This window comes from Leucoraja erinacea, chromosome 28, assembly GCF_028641065.1.
Source record: "Leucoraja erinacea ecotype New England chromosome 28, Leri_hhj_1, whole genome shotgun sequence".
Taxonomy (NCBI): Eukaryota; Metazoa; Chordata; class Chondrichthyes; order Rajiformes; family Rajidae; genus Leucoraja; species Leucoraja erinaceus.
Window position 1 is genome coordinate 14635017 of NC_073404.1, and position 18201 is coordinate 14653217.

The 18201-nt window shown below is 46.6% G+C and overlaps 1 protein-coding gene across 1 annotated transcript in view; it reads right to left on the reverse strand.

Annotated features, from left to right (window-relative positions):
• Nucleotides 1–615: 615 nt before the first annotated feature.
• Nucleotides 616–18201, reverse strand: part of atp2a3 (ATPase sarcoplasmic/endoplasmic reticulum Ca2+ transporting 3) — a 129556-nt gene continuing 111970 nt past the window's right edge. The window contains exon 21 of the mRNA XM_055657834.1: nt 616–2044. Within this exon, the coding sequence (XP_055513809.1) occupies nt 1998–2044 (47 nt within the window). The 3' untranslated portion in view covers nt 616–1997. The remainder of the gene's footprint in view (nt 2045–18201) is intronic.

Genomic DNA, 18201 nt, shown 5'->3' on the forward strand with positions numbered 1-18201 from the left:
CTGTTTGATAGTTCCTGAAGTTGGGGCTTTTAGTGGAGCTAGTGGACCCTCCCACGGTGTACAGTGAGAGGGGAGCAAAATAACATCCATCTATCTACCCGCTCACATCGGTGACGCCGCTCTCCCATGGCTGAGATTGACTGCTCTTCTGTTGGGATCCAACCCTATACACACACACACACATATATATATATATACATACATATATATATATATACATACATACATACATATATACAGTGGTGGACTGGCCAGGGTATCAGCTTGCCCGATGGCAAGTGGGCCCCTGATGAAGTGGCCCCCCTTTGTCTCCTGGCAACCAATATTTTTAGACCCAGTCCGCCATTGTATATATATATATATATATATATATATATATATATGTGTGTGTGTGTGTGTGTGTGTGTGTGTGTGTGTGTGTGTGTGTGTGTGTGTGTGTGTGTGTGTGTGTGTGTGTGTGTGTGTGTGTGTGTGTGTGTGTGTGTGTGTGTGTGTGTGTGTGTGTGTGTGTGTGTGTGCATGTGTGTGTGTGTGTGTGTATGTGTGTGTGTGCATGTGTGTGTGTATGTGTGTGTGTGTGTGTGTGTGCGTGCGTGTGTATGTGTGTGTGTGGGTGTGTGTGTGTGCGCATGTGTGTGTGTGTGTGTGTGTGTGTGCGCATGTGTGCGTGTGTCTATAGTATCTCACTTGTATCCCATTCTATGTTGATGCAGACCTAGGTAACAGATGACCATCAAGATCGACCTTGAATCGTCATCAACTGCTCTGGAAAATGGTAACTCTTTTCCATGTTTTACTGAAATTATTGGTGCCTGGGTGCCTCAGCCTCCCAAGTACATACACATCATATGTGCATATAGACGGTGGAAGGGCTCACAGGGACTAGAGTGGGGCTGTTTCCTATCCCAATGGTGTTGGGTTTTGGGCACATTCTGGCACTGTTGAACTCCCTGACCTTTAGAATATTGATGTCCTGATACGTTAATAGTTTCTCTCTACTTGAATTCACATTTCCAGCATCTGCCATATTTGCCTATTTTGTAGGATTTTCTTTTAAACCTTTAAATCTTAGAAGGACAGGTGACCCTAAGAGGGAATGGGGAAGCTCACTGGAATTTATAGTGAAAAGTCTGGATAGAATGGATGTGGAGAGGACGTTTCCACTAGTGGGCGAGGCTAGGACCAGAGGCCATAGCCTCAGAATAAAAGGATGTACCTTTAGAAAGGAGATGAGGAGGAGTTTCTTAAGTCGGAGGGTGGTGAATCTGTGGAATTCGTTGCCACAGATGGTTGTGGAAGCCGAATCAACGGATATTTTTATGGCGGGGAATAACAGATTGTTGATTAGTATGGGTGTCAGGGGTTATGGGACGAAGCCAGGAGAATGGGGTTGAGAAGGAAAGATAGATTAACCATGATTGAATGGTGGAATAAACTTGATGGGCCGAATGACCTAATTCTGCTCCAAAAACACATACATTTATGAATTTATGACACTGGACAAGAATGGAACATAAACTTCCGGATTTTCTTGTGCCGGTTCCAACAAAAAGTGACTTCAAGCCATTTCCTGGTCGTTACAGAAAAGTGTTTCTTCCTGATTTCCACAAACAATATAAAACTCATGCTACGAGACTTTTTTTTCTCCATAGAATTTAAAGGGGGATTCTAATTTTCTGGTGAACAGTACAATGAGGAGGAAAGGGCACAGAGCCAACAGGAACTACTAAACAAAACACCACATCATTCTGTCAAACGCTAAAGATCCGTTATAGAATTCATTCCAGTTGACATTTGTTTACCCTTACACAGACACTCGCGTTTCAGACGCAGGCCAGCTGTCCAGTTATTGCACACGGCGTTCACAGGGAGATCTACACAACTGGGAAATGCAAGAAGTTTGGCCGCACACCCCTGACAGAGAACAAACGCTCGTTGGTGCATGATGTGAACGTTGTGCGTTGGACTCTCTCGGAGCGCGAATTTCCGGCCAGTTCCTAGAACTTCAGCTGCCTGTTCTTCCTGTATCTGTCGTCTTCTCCTCCTGAAGAAGCAAAGAAAAGATTGGATCATTAGATCGGTAACAATCCCTTTCCAGACACTGGTGCTCTCCTGAAACTAAGCAACTCAGCTGGACAGGCAGCATCGCTGGAGAGAAGGAATGGGTGACGTTGAGTTTAGTTTGGTTTTGTTTAGTGATACAGCGTGGACACAGGCCCTTCAGCCCATCGAATTCGTGCTAACCACCAACACTATCCTACACACACTGGGGAACAATTTACAATATTATGAAAGCCAATGGAGTGTGGGAGGAAACCAGAGCCCACGGAGAAAACCCACGCAGGTCATGGGGAGAACGCACAAACTCGGTACAGGCAGCACCCGTGGTCAGGATCGACCCCGGGTCTCTGGCGCTGTAAGGCAGCAACTCTACCAACTCCACGTAACACTGTGCAGTGTTGCACTGCGCCTTAACCGATCTGGGGGTGCACAGCCTGAGCCAGCGGCAGGAACCGGCCTCTACAAGATCTTGTGAAAGGAGAAGTAAAGAATGGAAAAGGGGGAGCGGTGAGAGGACACAGGGACATGGTCCAAATGGATACTTGGTCAAAGGGCCAGAACACCAAGCATGGGCCAAGTGGCCTCTCCAGCGCGCTGCATCTTGGCGATGCAATGGTTACTTCCTGTTCACAGACAGGAGGAAACTGGGCCGTTCAATATGTGTTGTATGTATTTGAATATCCCATGTGTTGCTTCAGTCGGCAGCCAGGCCAAGCCTGGGGAACCCACCGATGAACAACCGCCGGGAATCTGGCAGGGTCTGTGGGACGCGAGGGGAGAGTTGGACAAGCTGCAGAGAGCAATGAAGGAAGGTCCAGGCCGCCCCCAAGCACCGGGCCTGGGGCTGACAGTGGGCATCGAGAGCCGACTAAGGAGTGAGTGAGTGAGTGAGTGAGAGATGCTCTGCGCGCAGATAAAGGGCCAAGGAGGAAGTCAACAGGAAGTTGTGTTGTGGCAGATAATGTAACGCGTATCGTAAATACATCTGCAAGAAGCCGTTAACACACATTTTAAGAGGGAAACTATTTTGAGAACAACTGAATCGGAGAGACGGTTTCTGTGTTTCTCTCGGAAATGCAAATTGCTATATTACTTTTAAAACCAATCTGAAGATTATTGACATAATCAGGAATTATTGTTACAAACCCTCTAGCTACTGAGGGTGGGGAACTCAGCTAGTTATCTATCTGGAACCCCCCCTCACCTCATCCCAATTGTAGCATTTAACCACGTTATTACTACATCGAGACAGACACAGGCCCTTCGGCCCATTGAGTCCACACTGACCATGAAGTCCATTTCCACGTCCTACAATAATCCCATTTTATCCTCCCCATATTCCACCACTCGCCTTCAGACTAAGGACCATTTACATCAGCTGATTAACCTACCAACCTGCATGTCGCTGGGACGGGGGGAAGAAACCTGAGCACCCGGGGGAAACCCACGTGGTCATGTGGAGAACGTGCAAACTCCACGCAGTCGGGATTGAACCCGGGTCTCCAACGCTTTGAAGCATCAGCGCTACCAGCTGTCACATAGGTTTCCCTACATCATCTCAGAGCTTCTGGCCCCTTTTGTTGAGCATGTCAAGACCACTCCCCATCATAAATGTGACACTTTTAAGCTCCTTGAAGGATCAGTCCCACACTTACTTTACACAACTTTAGGAGAGGGAATTAAACAAAGCTGGGAAAGAAGTGGGTGCGGGGAGAAAGCATCTAGCAGGCTGTACTAAACCATGAGAGGAATAGATCGGGTAGACGAATAGAGAATCGTATCCAGAGTGGGGAAATCGAGAACATAGGTTTAAGGTGAAGGGGGAAAGATTGAATAGGAATCTGAGGGGTAACTTTTTCACGCAAAGGGTGGTGGGTGTATGGAACGAGCTGCCAGAAGAGGTAGTTGAAGCGGGGACTATTTCAACGTTTGAGAAGCAATTAGACAAGTACATGGATAGATACATAGAAAATAGGTGCAGGAGTAGGCCATTCGGCCCTTCGAGCCTGCACCGCCATTCAATATGATCATGGCTGATCATCCAACTCAGTATCCCGTACCTGCCTTCTCTCCATACCCCCTGATTTCTTTAGCCACAAGGGCCACATCTAACTCCCTCTTAAATATAGCCAATGAACTGGCCTCAACTACCTTCTGTGGCAGAGAATTCCAGAGATTCACCACTCACTGTGTGAAAAATGTTTTCCTCATCTCGTCTTTCAGCCCTCTAGGATAGATATAGAGGGGTATGGGCCAAACGCAGGCATTTGGGACCAGTGTAGATGGGAAATGTTGGTCGGTTTGTGCAAGTTGGGCCGAAGGGCCTGTTTCCACGCTGTGTGACTAAGATTCGATAATAGAGATTGGATGATTGCTGAGAAATTGGGTTGGAGTGAGTAACTCGTTTGCGGGTACAAACAGGAGCTGGGTTGTAATGGCAGCCTTATTTTTACAGTCCCACTGTCGATGATACTCTGGGCTGTAAATATTAATTACACTGCTTGCTGCAGTAGAGGCTCACGATTCATGCACAGTAACCAATGGCAACTCCATTTATTGCTGAGCAATTTAGAAAGTTACAGTTGCAGCCCACGTCGATGGCAGCGACTGATCATGTCCCGTCAGTCGATAGGGGGCAAAGATTGATGAGCAGGAGGCGCTCACACATCATTCACTCCGCACAGCCAGAAATAAAACGGCCCGTGCACATCTTCACCCCTTGCGAGATTTCCGACCACAACGGCCTGAAACGTGGCGGGCGCTGCTCAGTCACACTACTCAGCGTGAACAACGAGGCTCGGGCTGGGGGTCGTTTAAAGGACCAGGCACAGCCCCGTCTCCTCCGTGATACGACAGATATTGGAACCGCAAACCCAACGCGGCTTGTAACAGTGTTTAAGAAGGAGCTGCAGATGCTGGAAAATCGAAGGTGCACAAAAATGCTGGAGAAACTCAGCGGGTGCAGCAGCATCTATGGAGCGAAGGAAATAGGAAACGTTGCCTATCTCCTTCGCTCCATAGATGCTGCTGCACCCGCTGAGTTTCTCCAGCATTTTGTGTACCTGCGGGTTGTAACAGGGTGCACACAACGCTAGGCTGAACCCACAGAGGACAGGGTGAGACTCTTCTCTTCTCTCCCCCCCACCCCCACCCCCACCCCTCCCTCTCAAAGACAGCTGGCGTCAACACATCTCGCCTTTCATCCCTCTTGAGACTAGGAAAAACCTTTTCACCCAGTGAGTTGTGAATCTGTGGAATTCTCTGAAGACAATGGAGGCCAATTCACTGGATGTTTTCAAGAGAAAGTTAGATTTAGCTCTTAGGGCTAATGGATTCAAGAGATATGGGGAGAAGGCAGGAATGGTATACTAATTCTGGATGTTCAGCCAGGATCATGCTGAATGGCGGTGCTGGCTCGAAGGGCCGAATGGCCTACACTGCACCTATGTTCTATGTTCCTGTCACGCCACAGCGTTCCTTCAGCAACTAGGGTTGTTGGCAAGAAATGAGCGCAGGCTGCTATGAAGGGGGCAGAGGGGGGGGGGGGGGGGGGGGGTTGGAGAGTCCTCACGTGGCACAGGGGAACTTACACAAGCTGTTGACGCGGAGTGGGCGCAGGAGGGACCTGCTTGTAGACACTCGTGGTCTCAAGTGTGCCAGGGAGCATTCTATAAAGGCTGGGCTGCCCCCAGAGCCCAGGCCAGCAGCAAATGCCCCTCTCAGAGGTGAAAGCGAGAGTCACAATGACGAAAAGCAAAAGGTTTCCACTCGACCAGGTGTAGGAAGGAACTGCAGATGCTGGTTTAAACCGAAGATAGACACAATATGCTGGAGTAACTCAGCGGGCCAGAATAGGAGGAATGGCTAACGTTTCGGGTCGAGACCCTTCTTCAGACTGAGTGACCGATACGTCACCCTATTCAGGTTTCCACTCTACCAGGTGAAGTGCTTGAGACTCTCGGGCAGTGGGCGGAGGTGGAGGCGTCAGGTGTGGGCCTGTCACCAGCGACGGCCTGCAAGGTGTCCGGGAGTGACGGGGTCTGACTCCAAGCAGGGCAGGTGCGTGAGGTTTCTCTGTGAAAACCACAAACACAGGCTCCCCCCCACTAACTAACGCCTGCACCGGGCACCACCGAGAGACTGCTGCTTGCATTGCGAGGTGAGATCAGAGGAAGGAAGCACTGACTTGAGGTCAGGGGACCCCAATGTCTGCAGCTCTGGAGGCAGACTGTGTTATGCAAGGGAGTTGCTGACCCTGATCTGAAACTGGGGCAAACCTCCATTGAATTCTGCACTTTCTGCAGAACATTTTAGCCCAGTAATATGAAGCCTATTGGTGAAACTTAGTGTGGAGGAAGGAACTGCAGACGCTAGTTTAAACCGAAGACAGACATACGCTGGAGTAGACAATATGTGTAGGAGTAGGCCCTTCGGCCCTTCGAGCCAGCACCGCCATTCAATGTGATCATGGCTGATCATCCCCAATCAGTGCCCCGTTACTGCCTTCTCCCCATATCCCCTGACCCCGCTATCTTTAAGAGCCCTATCTAGCTCTCTCTTGAAAGTATCCAGAGAACCGGCCTCCACCGCCCTCTGAGGCAGAGAATTCCACACACTCACAACTCTCTGTGTGAAAAAGTGTTTCCTCGTTTCCGTTGTAAATGGCTTACCCCTTATTCTTAAACTGTGGCCCCTGGTTCTGGACTCCCACAACATCGGGAACATGTTTCCTGCCTGTAGCGCGTCCAAACCCTTAATAATCATATATGTTTCAATAAAATCCCCTCTCACCCTTCTAAACTCCAGAGTATACAAGCCTAGCCGCTCCATTGTCTCAGCATATGACAATCCCGCCATCCCGGGAATTAACCTTGTAAACCTACGCTGCACTCCCTCAATAGCAAGAATGTCCTTCCTCAAATTCAGGACGAAACTGCACACAATACTCCAGGTGTGGTCTCACTAGGGCCATATACAACTACAGAAGGACATCTTTGCTCCTATACTCAACTCTTGCCATAAAGGCCAACATGCCATTTGCATTCTTCACTGCCTGCTGTACCTGAATGCTTACTTTCATAGACTGATGTACAAGGACTGCCCCCCCCTCCCCCATCCCGTTGTACTTCCCCTTTTCCAACTTGACACCATTTAGATAATAATCTGCCTTCCTGTTTTTGCTACCAAACTGCATAACCTCACATTTATCCACATTAAACTGCATCTGCCATGCATCTGCCCACTCACCCAAAACGCTGGAGTAACTCAGTGGGTCAAGCAGCATCTCTGGGGAAAAGGAATAGGTGACGTTTCGGGTTGAGAGTCTGAAGGAGGACACATTCTTCATTGATACCTGACCCGCTGAGTTACCCCAGCGTTTTGGTGGAGCTCAGCGTTAGGGGGATCGGTGAAGCTGGTTTACAGCTGAAAAAATAGCACAAGTGATTGATATTCCAGGCCAAAGGCCACAGACAGGAACTGCAGCAATCTACTGAAGGCCGACAACTTCATACTGTATGATTGTGATCATTTGTTAGGGTATTATGCCCCTGTCCCACTTGGGAAACCTGAACAGAAACCCCTGGGGACTTTGCACCCCACCCAAGGTTTCCGTGTGGTTCCCGGAGGTTCCCGGCGGTTTTTGTCAGTCTCCCTACCTGCTTCCACTATATGCAACTTCCGGCAACCACCTGCAACCTCAGGGAACCGCACGGAAACCTTGGGTGGCGCGCAAAGTCTCCAGAGGTTTCCGTTCAGGTTTCCTAAGTGGGACAGGGCCATAAGGGATACTCTTGAGTTTGGTCAACCCCTTATTAATGCATTACAAAATCTAAGTTGCAACTCAAGAATCAGACTAATCAGAAATTATTTGAAGGTAAGATTCAGGCAACCTTTGCCTTACCCTGAGGATGGGATGTGTGACCACACTGTCCTTTGATACACCACCTGCTCAGGAGATAATTCACTCCCATGTCAGTAGGAAACCAGGCATCAAGACCCAGATACGCGGCTCAATTCTGTCCTCTCACATGTTCACCTGTTGCCTTCCTATTTTTGACTACACGGGGCATGGGGAATAAACACCTTGAGGTCTGCGTAAATACACTGCAGTCTTTGTCCTCCAGAAGCTGTCACTTCTCCTTCCTGCGCTCAGCCATTATTAACTCACAGCTCCCTCTTCGTCAGAGAGCAATGGAAGACAAGTAAGGACACAAGAAGCAGAGGCCATTCTGCTTGCTCCGCTTTTCCACAAGACCACCACGATTCTGCACGCACCTCGCAGAATCGTCCACAGCCCTCTAACGCAAAGAATTCCAAAGATTCTCCACCCAGCGTGCGGAGAGGTTTCTTCTCCTCTCAGTGCTGAATGGGTGACCTCCGAGTCTGAGACACCTGGTTCTAGACACCTCAGCCCGGGTAATCATGATACCTGTATCTACCTGCCAAGAATTTTGCATGTTTGAGTTTATATTATGAGTTTATTTTCCTAAACTCCAGAGAGTACAGGCCTAGTCTGCTTCCCCTTGTACAACAACATCCCAATAATCAACCTGATGAACTCCCTCCATTACAACCATATCCTCCCCTCGGCAGGCTGACCAGACCTGTGTACAGGAATCCAGGTGCCATCTCACCCAAGCACAGGAAACGAATCATCTCTACGTTTTGACTTGGTTTTTTTTAAAATTGAGAACATTTTTATTCTCCTTTAGTCTTCTACGTAGTACATTTTCAAAGACTTCTTGAAAACCTATTGGCCTTCCCCCGCTCCCATCCCTGTCGGTCCTTCAGCCATTCCAACAAGATTGTTGAGAAAGAGATTCCCTTCTGAAATTGATTTTGCTATCTTTAATTGTTTTTCTTCCCCTTGAAGTTTGGTAAATTTATACTTTATAGATCCAGTATCCTTCCACCACTGATGCTGAATCACGCCAGCCCATAACAGAATTAGGCCATTCGGCCCATTGAGTCTGCTCTGCCATTTGATCATGGCTGATCTCTTTTTCTCTCTCAACCCCATTCGCCTGCCTTCTCCCTGTAACCGTTGACACCCTTACTAATCAAGAACCTATCAATCTCCGCTTTAAAAACACCCAATTACTTGGCCTCCACAGCATTTTGTGGCAATGAATTCCAGATTCATCACCCTCTGGCTTTAGAAATTTCTCTGCATCTCCATTCTAAAGGTAGGTCCTTTTATTCTGAGGCTGTACCCTCTGATCCTAGACTCTCCCACTAGTGGAAACATCCTCCCCACATCTAAAGGCCAATAGCTGCATGCTTCATCTACCCGAGCTGTGTTTAACTGTGCTGCACTACAATCAGCTGCTGCACACGTATTCCCTCTGTCTTCTCCCAGCCACTCCTTCGCACACGGCCAAGTTAATCTGATGGTTATTCGGCTTCACAGGAAGCCAACAGGACACGCACTAATCTTAACCACATCAAAGTGAGGAGATCCGTGTTTACGAGACACTTGTTTCTGACGCCTGGGTCAGGTGAGGCAGAGAGAGCTGCTGACTCACCTCAACATCTGCTGCCTCAGTAATGCCTGCCTCCTGAAACAATGGAATCTGAAGCGGCAGTGTCTGCTTTACAAGTTCACAAGTTATAGGAGCAGAATTAGGCCATTCGGCCCATCGGGTTCACTCCGCCATTCAATCATGGCTGATCTCTGCCTCTTACTCCCATTTTTCTGCCTTCTCCCCATAACCCTCGATACCCATTCGTTATTCAGAGAGCTTCCTGCATCTTGCTTACATTTCCTCTCTTCTGGGCCATACACAATGAATGCTGCTTGTGGTATGTATGTCACTTCCCACACCAAATTACCAGTCCTGCTTCCTGCTGTCAAAACCAACAGATGGATTCGCCTTCTCATTGTGACTGATGAGACTAGAATGAGCCAGAGTGAAGAGAGTCTAATGGCCCATTTCCCATATCTCTTTATGGATTATTAGAAGGACATTCGTTGCATTGAATCTATGGCAATTCACCGAACTTCCTATTAGAGCCATACAGTGTGGAAACAGGGCCTTCGACTCAACTTGCCCATGCCGACCAACATGCCCAATCTACACTAGATCACCTGCCTGCATTTGTCTCATATTTGTCTGAACCTATCCTATCCATATACGTGTCCAAATGTCATTTTAACATTTTAAAAACACTGTGTACTCTCCCACTACATTTCTCTGTTACTTATCCTCATCACATCCCCATCAGTTTTACCACCCACCCACCTGCAGTGGGAGTAATTGACCACAACCAATGAATCTTCCAACCCACTGAGCTTTGGGATGTGGGAGGAAGCCCGAGCACCCAGAGGAAACCCACCTAGTCACAGGGAGCCTAAATGGATTACTCACGCTTCCCGATTTGTCACTTCCCTGTTTAGTCCATCAGTTCATTGACATCTTCCCGCTGTTTACAGCTTTCTTCCTCACTACCCACTGCGTACAGCTCTGGTCACCACACCATAGGAAGGACTTGAAAGTCACTGGAGATTTCTAAGGATGTTGTGACGGTTGGAGAATTTTAGTTACAAGGAGGGACTTATGAGTGTTTGGTCATTTGGTTTGATCAAAAAGACTGTGGGGACGTTATGTTGAGGTGTAATGAATCACGGGAGATCTACAGAACAATTTTCCTCAGCTGAGAATAAGATAACTGGCAGCACAGAATTCTTGGAAGCATTAGTGGCAAATAAGGAACAATTTCCCCCTGGAGAGTGTTAAAGACCTGGGACGCACGGCTCAAAGAGGTAGAGAAACTAGAACTCTATCAGCACATCAAATACAACAATATGGTAGCTGAAGGGGCAGCACATTTGGTAGAGACACTGCCACATAATGCTAGAGTCCTGGGTTCAATCCTGACATGCGTGTGGAGTTTGTACGTTCTCCCTGTAACAACATTAGTTTCCACTGGGTGCTCCAGTTTCCTCTCATATCCCAAATGGGAATATAGGAAGGGTAAATATAGGGCTGGGGTAGATTGATGGTGAAGATGAGATGGGGATGATGGCCTGTTTCTGTGTTGGATGACTCCCTGAATCTTAGAGCTGTTCCCGACAAAACTCCAGAATACAAGCTTGGGACTAGGGTGGTACTGGGCCCACATGGCCACGATGGGCTGAACGGCCTCCTCTTCCACATTTTGATGACTCAATCGTGTGACAAACTTTGCACCAGCTGCAAACTTCTTCACGGTGGCTCCAAAATGTGTCTAAATCGTGGAAACAAGCGGCAGGAAACCAGGGTCCAGCACCGAGCTCTCAAATTCTCAATGGGGAACAATCTCAACCAGTAAAGTGCCTGATAACTCATGCTGACACCATCATCCCCCCCCCCCCCCCCCCTCCCTTCCCTCACTGGGCTGTTTGGTGAAATCTAAAGGGGTTCTAGTTTTCATATCAGATGACCCTGTGGTATATGGTCACATTCCTACCAGCAGCAGCTATAAACCTCCCTCCCCCAACAAGGAGTAATGTTGTACCCTTTGCTGGAATGGAAACGATGAATTGCTCACCCAGCAACAACGTCTGTGGTTGACAGAAACATACCGCATTTCCAACAGAGCGGAGACAATTTCTCTCCCAAACAATGAGTGGTAGAAGATTCCATTTCACAGGAGCAAAGATACCAGGTTATAACGATTAAATAAAGTGATACCCCATCACTACCTGGATTTCCGTAGGAAAATGACTTCACCCGACACTTAACTTGGTCTCCAAATCTAGTGACTGAGATCAACCGTGGCAGGATTGCATCTCCAGCACACGATAAAGGGAGAATGTTGGTCCGATAAAGGTCCCAAGCAGGAGAAAGTGCAAAACTACCTGTAACCAGCTGAGATGGTCATGTTATAATGATTTCAACACTTTGCCTGGCAGTGGTGAAGCAGAATTAATGATAACTTTCAAAAGGGATTTGGATTACATTTTGCAAGGGAAAGATTCATAAAAAAACAGCAGGGAGTGGAACAGACTGGATTATTCTTAGAAGAAGCATTAGCATCCACCTTTATCATTCTTTAAATAGTATTAGAGGAGTTTAATAATCTGCTTCAGCAAGCGGGCAATTAATGAAGACTTAAAGTTGCGGCAGCACAGTATTTAGGAACCACACAAAGCTTCAGGGTAATTAAACCATTGACCGGTAGGAAGATGGCAGTAGATAACATATGCAGCAGATCCCAAACACCAGTAGTGAAAGGAAACACCAACACAGAATTAGTCAGATTAACAATGATCAAAGTATCTCTCTTCGTTGTTTCAAGAAAATGAATTGGGCCCCCAATGATACAATCAATTTATTAGACTCAAGCAATTTGCAATGTCTTTAATCTCACAATTGCTTGAAATTTGCGCTTTTCCGAATTGACTATTAAAACACATTCAGAGCCCATTTCCAATATTGTGGAAATGTTAAAACCAGATTTTTAACCCCTTCAGTTGAGCTTCAGCTCTGTTTTAGTGTAGGATATAGTGTAAATGGCATGAACTTAGTTGGTTGAAGGGCCTATCTCTATGCTGCGTTACTTTACTGAATGAATTCGACCATCAGCCGAGACCAAATTTTAGTCCGGTGTAACGCTGAGGCTCTGGCATTCCCTGGAGAATGTTTATAAAAATAAAACAGATCTCCCCGGTTCGAATGGACAGGAGATTCCTGGACTTAATTTAGAAACAAGGAATTGTAGATATTGGCTTACTAAAGAAGACACAAAGTGCTGGAGTAACTCAGCAGATCAGGCAGCATCTCTGGAGGCTGAAGAACTGAAGAACAGTCTGAAGAAAGTTACCAATCTGAAACGTCACCTATCTACATTCTCCAGAGATGCTGCCTGACCCGCTGAGTTACTCCAGCACTTGATGTCTTCTCCTGGGCTTAAATCTTCCCTGTTATGGCCTGGATGATGTTCAGGCCAGGTGCATTTGGAAATGGGTCAGTTTCCAGATCAGATGGTATTCTGCTATTTAGAAGTAGATTCAAGAGGGCCAATTTCAGTAGAGGATCACAGGACCCCAGTAGTGTGGTACCGGGGGGGCCCAGGATGTGTGGGGGGGGGGGGTCAATTGAAATCCTTGAGAGGAAGGTCCGATAAAGGTCCCAAGCAGGAGAAAGTGCAAAACTACCTGTAACCAGCTGAGATGGTCATGTTATAATGATTTCAACACTTTGCCTGGCAGTAGTGAAGCAGAATTAATGGTAACTTTCAAAAGGGATTTGGATTAAATTTTGCAAAGGAAAGATTCATAAAAAAAACAGCAGGGAGTGGAACAGACTGGATTATTCTCAGAAGAAGCATTAGCATCCACCTTTATCATTCTTTAAATAGTATTAGAGGAGTTTAATAATCTGCTTCAGCAAGCGGGCAATTAATGAAGACTTAAAGTTGCGGCAGCACAGTATTTAGGAACCACACAAAGCTTCAGGGTAATTAAACCATTGACCGGTAGGAAGATGGCAGTAGATAACATATGCAGCAGATCCCAAACACCAGTAGTGAAAGGAAACACCAACACAGAATTAGTCAGATTAACAATGATCAAAGTATCTCTCTTCGTTGTTTCAAGAAAATGAATTGGGCCCCCAATGATACAATCAATTTATTAGACTCAAGCAATTTGCAATGTCTTTAATCTCACAATTGTTTGAAATTTGGGCTTTTCAGAATTGACTATTAAAACACATTCAGAGCCCATTTCCAATATTGTGGAAATGTTAAAACCAGATTTTTAACCCCTTCAGTTCAGCTTCAGCTCTGTTTTAGTGTAGGATATAGTGTAAATGGCATGAACTTAGTCGGTTGAAGGGCTTATCTCTATGCTGCGTTACTTTACTGAATGGATTCAACCATCAGCCGAGATCAAATTTTAGTCAGGTGTAACGCTGAGGCTCTGGCATTCCCTGGAGAATGTTTATATAAAAAAAAAGAGATCTCCCCGGTTCGAATGGACAGGAGATTCCTGGACTTAATTTAGAAACAAGGAATTGTAGATATTGGTTTACTAAAGAAGACACAAAGTGCTGGAGTAACTCAGCAGATCAGGCAGCATCTCTGGACTCTGAAGAACTGAAGAACAGTCTGATGAAAGTTACCAATCTGAAACGTCACCTATCTACATTCTCCAGAGATGCTGCCTGACCCGCTGAGTTACTCCAGCACTTGATGTCTTCTCCTGGGCTTAAATCTTCCCTGTTATGGCCTGGATGATGTTCAGGCCAGGTGCATTTGGAAATGGGTCAGTTTCCAGATCAGATTGTATTCTGCTATTTACAAGTAGATTCAAGAGGGCCAATTTCAGTAGAGGATCACAGGACCCCAGTAGTTGGTACCAGGGGGCCCAGGATGTGGGGGGGTCAATTGAAATCCTTGAGAGGAAAGAGGCAACCATGATCTCACAAGTGGGCAGGTTTGAGCACCTCTCCTCTACGCCAACTTTAGTGAAGAACGGTGTGAAATCAAACGTCTTTTGAACCTAGTATGGTGTCAATATTTCAGCCCAGTCAAAATGAGAACTGCCTTTGGTAAAAGAGATACATTGACCCTGCATCTGAAGAACTTGTAAAACGTAATTAATACAGTATACTAAACCAAGCCTTAAGTACATTCAGGGTGGGGGAAAATCTTTTATTTTAGGTAAGCAACACGTGCAAAGTGATAACAAAGGTTACAGCATTGAGGCTTCAATAAATATCTTTCTTTTTAAAAAAAAAACTTTTTTGTTTAATTTAATTTTTGTTAGAAAAATAGCACTGTTATGAGAAGACATTGTTGGCCACGCTTTGTAATGTTTCACATGCAAGTTAGCATCACAGCCCAAAACCACCGACATGGATTAGGAGAGTCAGGGGGAGAGGGGAGGGAGCAGCTGGAAGGTGGAGACGGAGGAAGAGGGGAGTGGGAAGAGAAGGAGAAAGTCAGAGAGAAAAAGAAAAAGTGGAGAGAGAGAGAGAGTAAGATCAGGGGAAAGGTGGAGGTGGGAATACAACTCCCGACTTGAAGCGGAAACTGAATACCATTATAATTTGGAACAAAGGTCAGACCATGACATGCTTCTAGGCTTAGCCTTATATTAAACCATGCTCGGCATTCACAGGGGGGAAGATGAACATCCTCACTGTGCTAAAAAATGATGCACAGAATATCTTACACGCTCCAAAAATAACATACATTTCTCAGAGTTGAGTAAGACATGATGGTCCAGGCCACAGATGATCCCAAGAACCTCAGACAAGCTGATTTGTTGAGCGATACGACATTGAATGACAGTGACTCTCCTGTCTTCTCCCAGGGCAGCCGTCTCCTCCTCCCACAGGGGGTAGACTAACACCCAAACTCTAAATCCCCAGGACAGGGATCACTGGGCTCTGTGAGGGATGCAGGCAGCCACCTCTCAGAGTAGGGGATAAGTCTCCACCGCGAGGGGGATTTGTAGTATCAGAATGCTCTGGGGTTTTCCTGGGTCTCTGCCATGGACCGGGGAACTCCACATGTCAATGGAACACAAGAATTTGTCTAAGCTAGCTGGGTCGTCCTGGTAACGGGACACAGGTGCGGGAATGTTTAAAAACAATTGTCCTGACACTGCTTTTGGGAAGATACCGGCACAAAAAGCTGGAGTGGCACAGGCAGAATCTCTGGAGAGAAGGAATGGGTGACGTTTTGGGTCGAGACCTTTCCTCAGACTGAAGCCTTTAGGAACTGGCTAACCACAATTCTGTGGCCCATTGTGAAGTGGATGATGTAGGTATCTGTATCTTTCTTGCCAGGTAGATGTTCCTGTTGGCCTAACAACCGTGACAACCCCCGCACAAGCAGACAGTGTGCGGGAGGGCAGGTTGTGAAGGGGTAAGCATCAGGGTCAAGTTTTCCAAATAATCGAGAACAAGAGGACATAGGTTTAACGTGAAGGGAGAAAGATTTAATAGGAATCTAAGGGGTAACTTTTTCACACAGAATGGTGGGTGTATGCAATGAGCTGCCAGAGGAGGTAGTTGAGGCAGGTAGCAATGTTTAAGAAAGATTTAGATAGGTACAAGGATAGGACAGGTTTAGGGTGATATGGGCCAAACACAGGTAGATGGGACTAGTGTGGACGATGAGACATGTTGGAAAGTTAGGTTGAAGAGCCTGTTTCCAGCTGTAAGACTCTATGACTCTAAGTGAACTGCTGGAAAATGGTTGACTTGGGATTTCACGTTCGAAAAACTAAATCTTTGATTGCACAGTCCCGAGGAAGAACAACACTTTGCACCTGAATGTCCAAGAGGAAATTTCAGCAATATGTCAATATTGACAATGTTGGATCTGACCACTGCCACACTACATGCCAGGTTCCCGGAGATGCAGTTGTGGTTTATGTGTGTCCAATGGGAAAGAGCACACTGTGATATTTCTAAATCATCTTCTTGCAAACTGGGACTTCCTGGTCACTTCCTCACCATGGGGGTACCTATTCCCATCTCCGCCCCCGTCTCCCCCCGTGTCCTGACACTGTGGTAATGTCATGCACAGTGCCATCTCTACCTCTCCACTTCACGGGTACCATTAGCTCCATGCTTTGGTCTCGACCTCTGGCATCACTGGTTTGTAGGGCAGAAGTACCTAATGGTAGGATGATGCCCAAAGGTGAACCCCAAGGACAGATAAGGCGTATATTTCGGATATTAAAGGATATATTTATGGTGAAAATTGGCAGATTCTTGATTAGGCAGGGTATCAGGGGTTATGGGACGAAGGCAGGAAAATGGCGTTGAGACCGAAAGATAGACCAGCCATGGTTGAATGATGGAGTAGACTTGATGTGCTGAATGGCCTAATTATGCCACTGGTCCTACACTTTGTAAGAATTAACTTCCTATCTTGTTCTGCCCAGTGGGAAACTGCCTGATGAAAGGTTAGGTGAGTATAAAAGGCGGGAGGAAGTAGATAATCTGATAAAAATGATTGATTTGTCCTTAAAAAAAAAAATCTGTGATTTTGGAATGTACACAATTTTGTAGTGGAGATTCTTGGGAACATCTGAGAGAGCTTGGAACACCACGTAAAGAGCTGCAAGTACAGGCTCTGTGTTTCCATACAACTTGTACCCAGAACAGCACATTGCAGACCAGGTGGTACACAAGGACAGAACCCAACCTGCCCTCAAACACACAGAGGCCGTACATACATCATCTCAAATCAGTGCTCCCCATGCTGGCTCTTCAGTCCACCAAATGGACTCAGTACCTGCCCTTCATTTTACAGTCTTTGTTTAAAACATAATAATCTGCATTAAACCACAGCTGCACGACTGGTTAATACAGCTTCACAGTCTCCTTCACGATTATGTTATCATTTGTTAATGACATCAGTAATAAAATTACAATGAGTGCTTCTCCAATTCAGGCATCTATAACACAGCACTGGTTTCAATCCCAAAAAACTCCCTGTAAACATAGGACTTTTACCATCGAAGCAAACCTAGACACTAGAGGGGGGGGGTTAAGGAACCATTGAACAGTTCATCATGCCTTTCACAAACCACACTCAGGGATTCTAGACAGCCCCTGCCAAGTCCTGACTGTCAGACGGGCCACGTCTGAAGTTCACAGATATGTTTCTTCTGACACTGCATCCTCACGCTCAGTGGCCAGTGTTGCTGGGTCATACTGGATCTTTACAGCTTGGCTTCAACTACCTGGGACACTCCCAGCATTGCACCTGCAACCTGTACTAACACTCAGCCATCCACTCACAATGCACTGAGCTCTCGTAGTGCCCATAATGACAGCGCAGCCCCACATCCACCACTCATCGACTATCTCAGCATAGACACCATCTCGACACCGAGCTGAGCTCTCCCTGGGCATGAACATTAATGCCCCCCCCACTGTAATCCCCTACATGTAAAGGTAAACTAACGTTTCTCCAAGCTGCATGCCATCCTGATTTGGAAATACATCATTGGTCCTTTATACTCTTTGGGTCTAATTCCTGGACCTCCCTCTTCACTAGGGCTGTAGATAGCTCCTTCATCACAGAAAGGTTCAAGGTGATGGCTCGACCCCACCTTATCCAGGGCAACCAGGGATGGCATTAAAGCCTGGCTTTGCCTGTGATGCCCAGAGCCAATGAATGGGGCCGTTC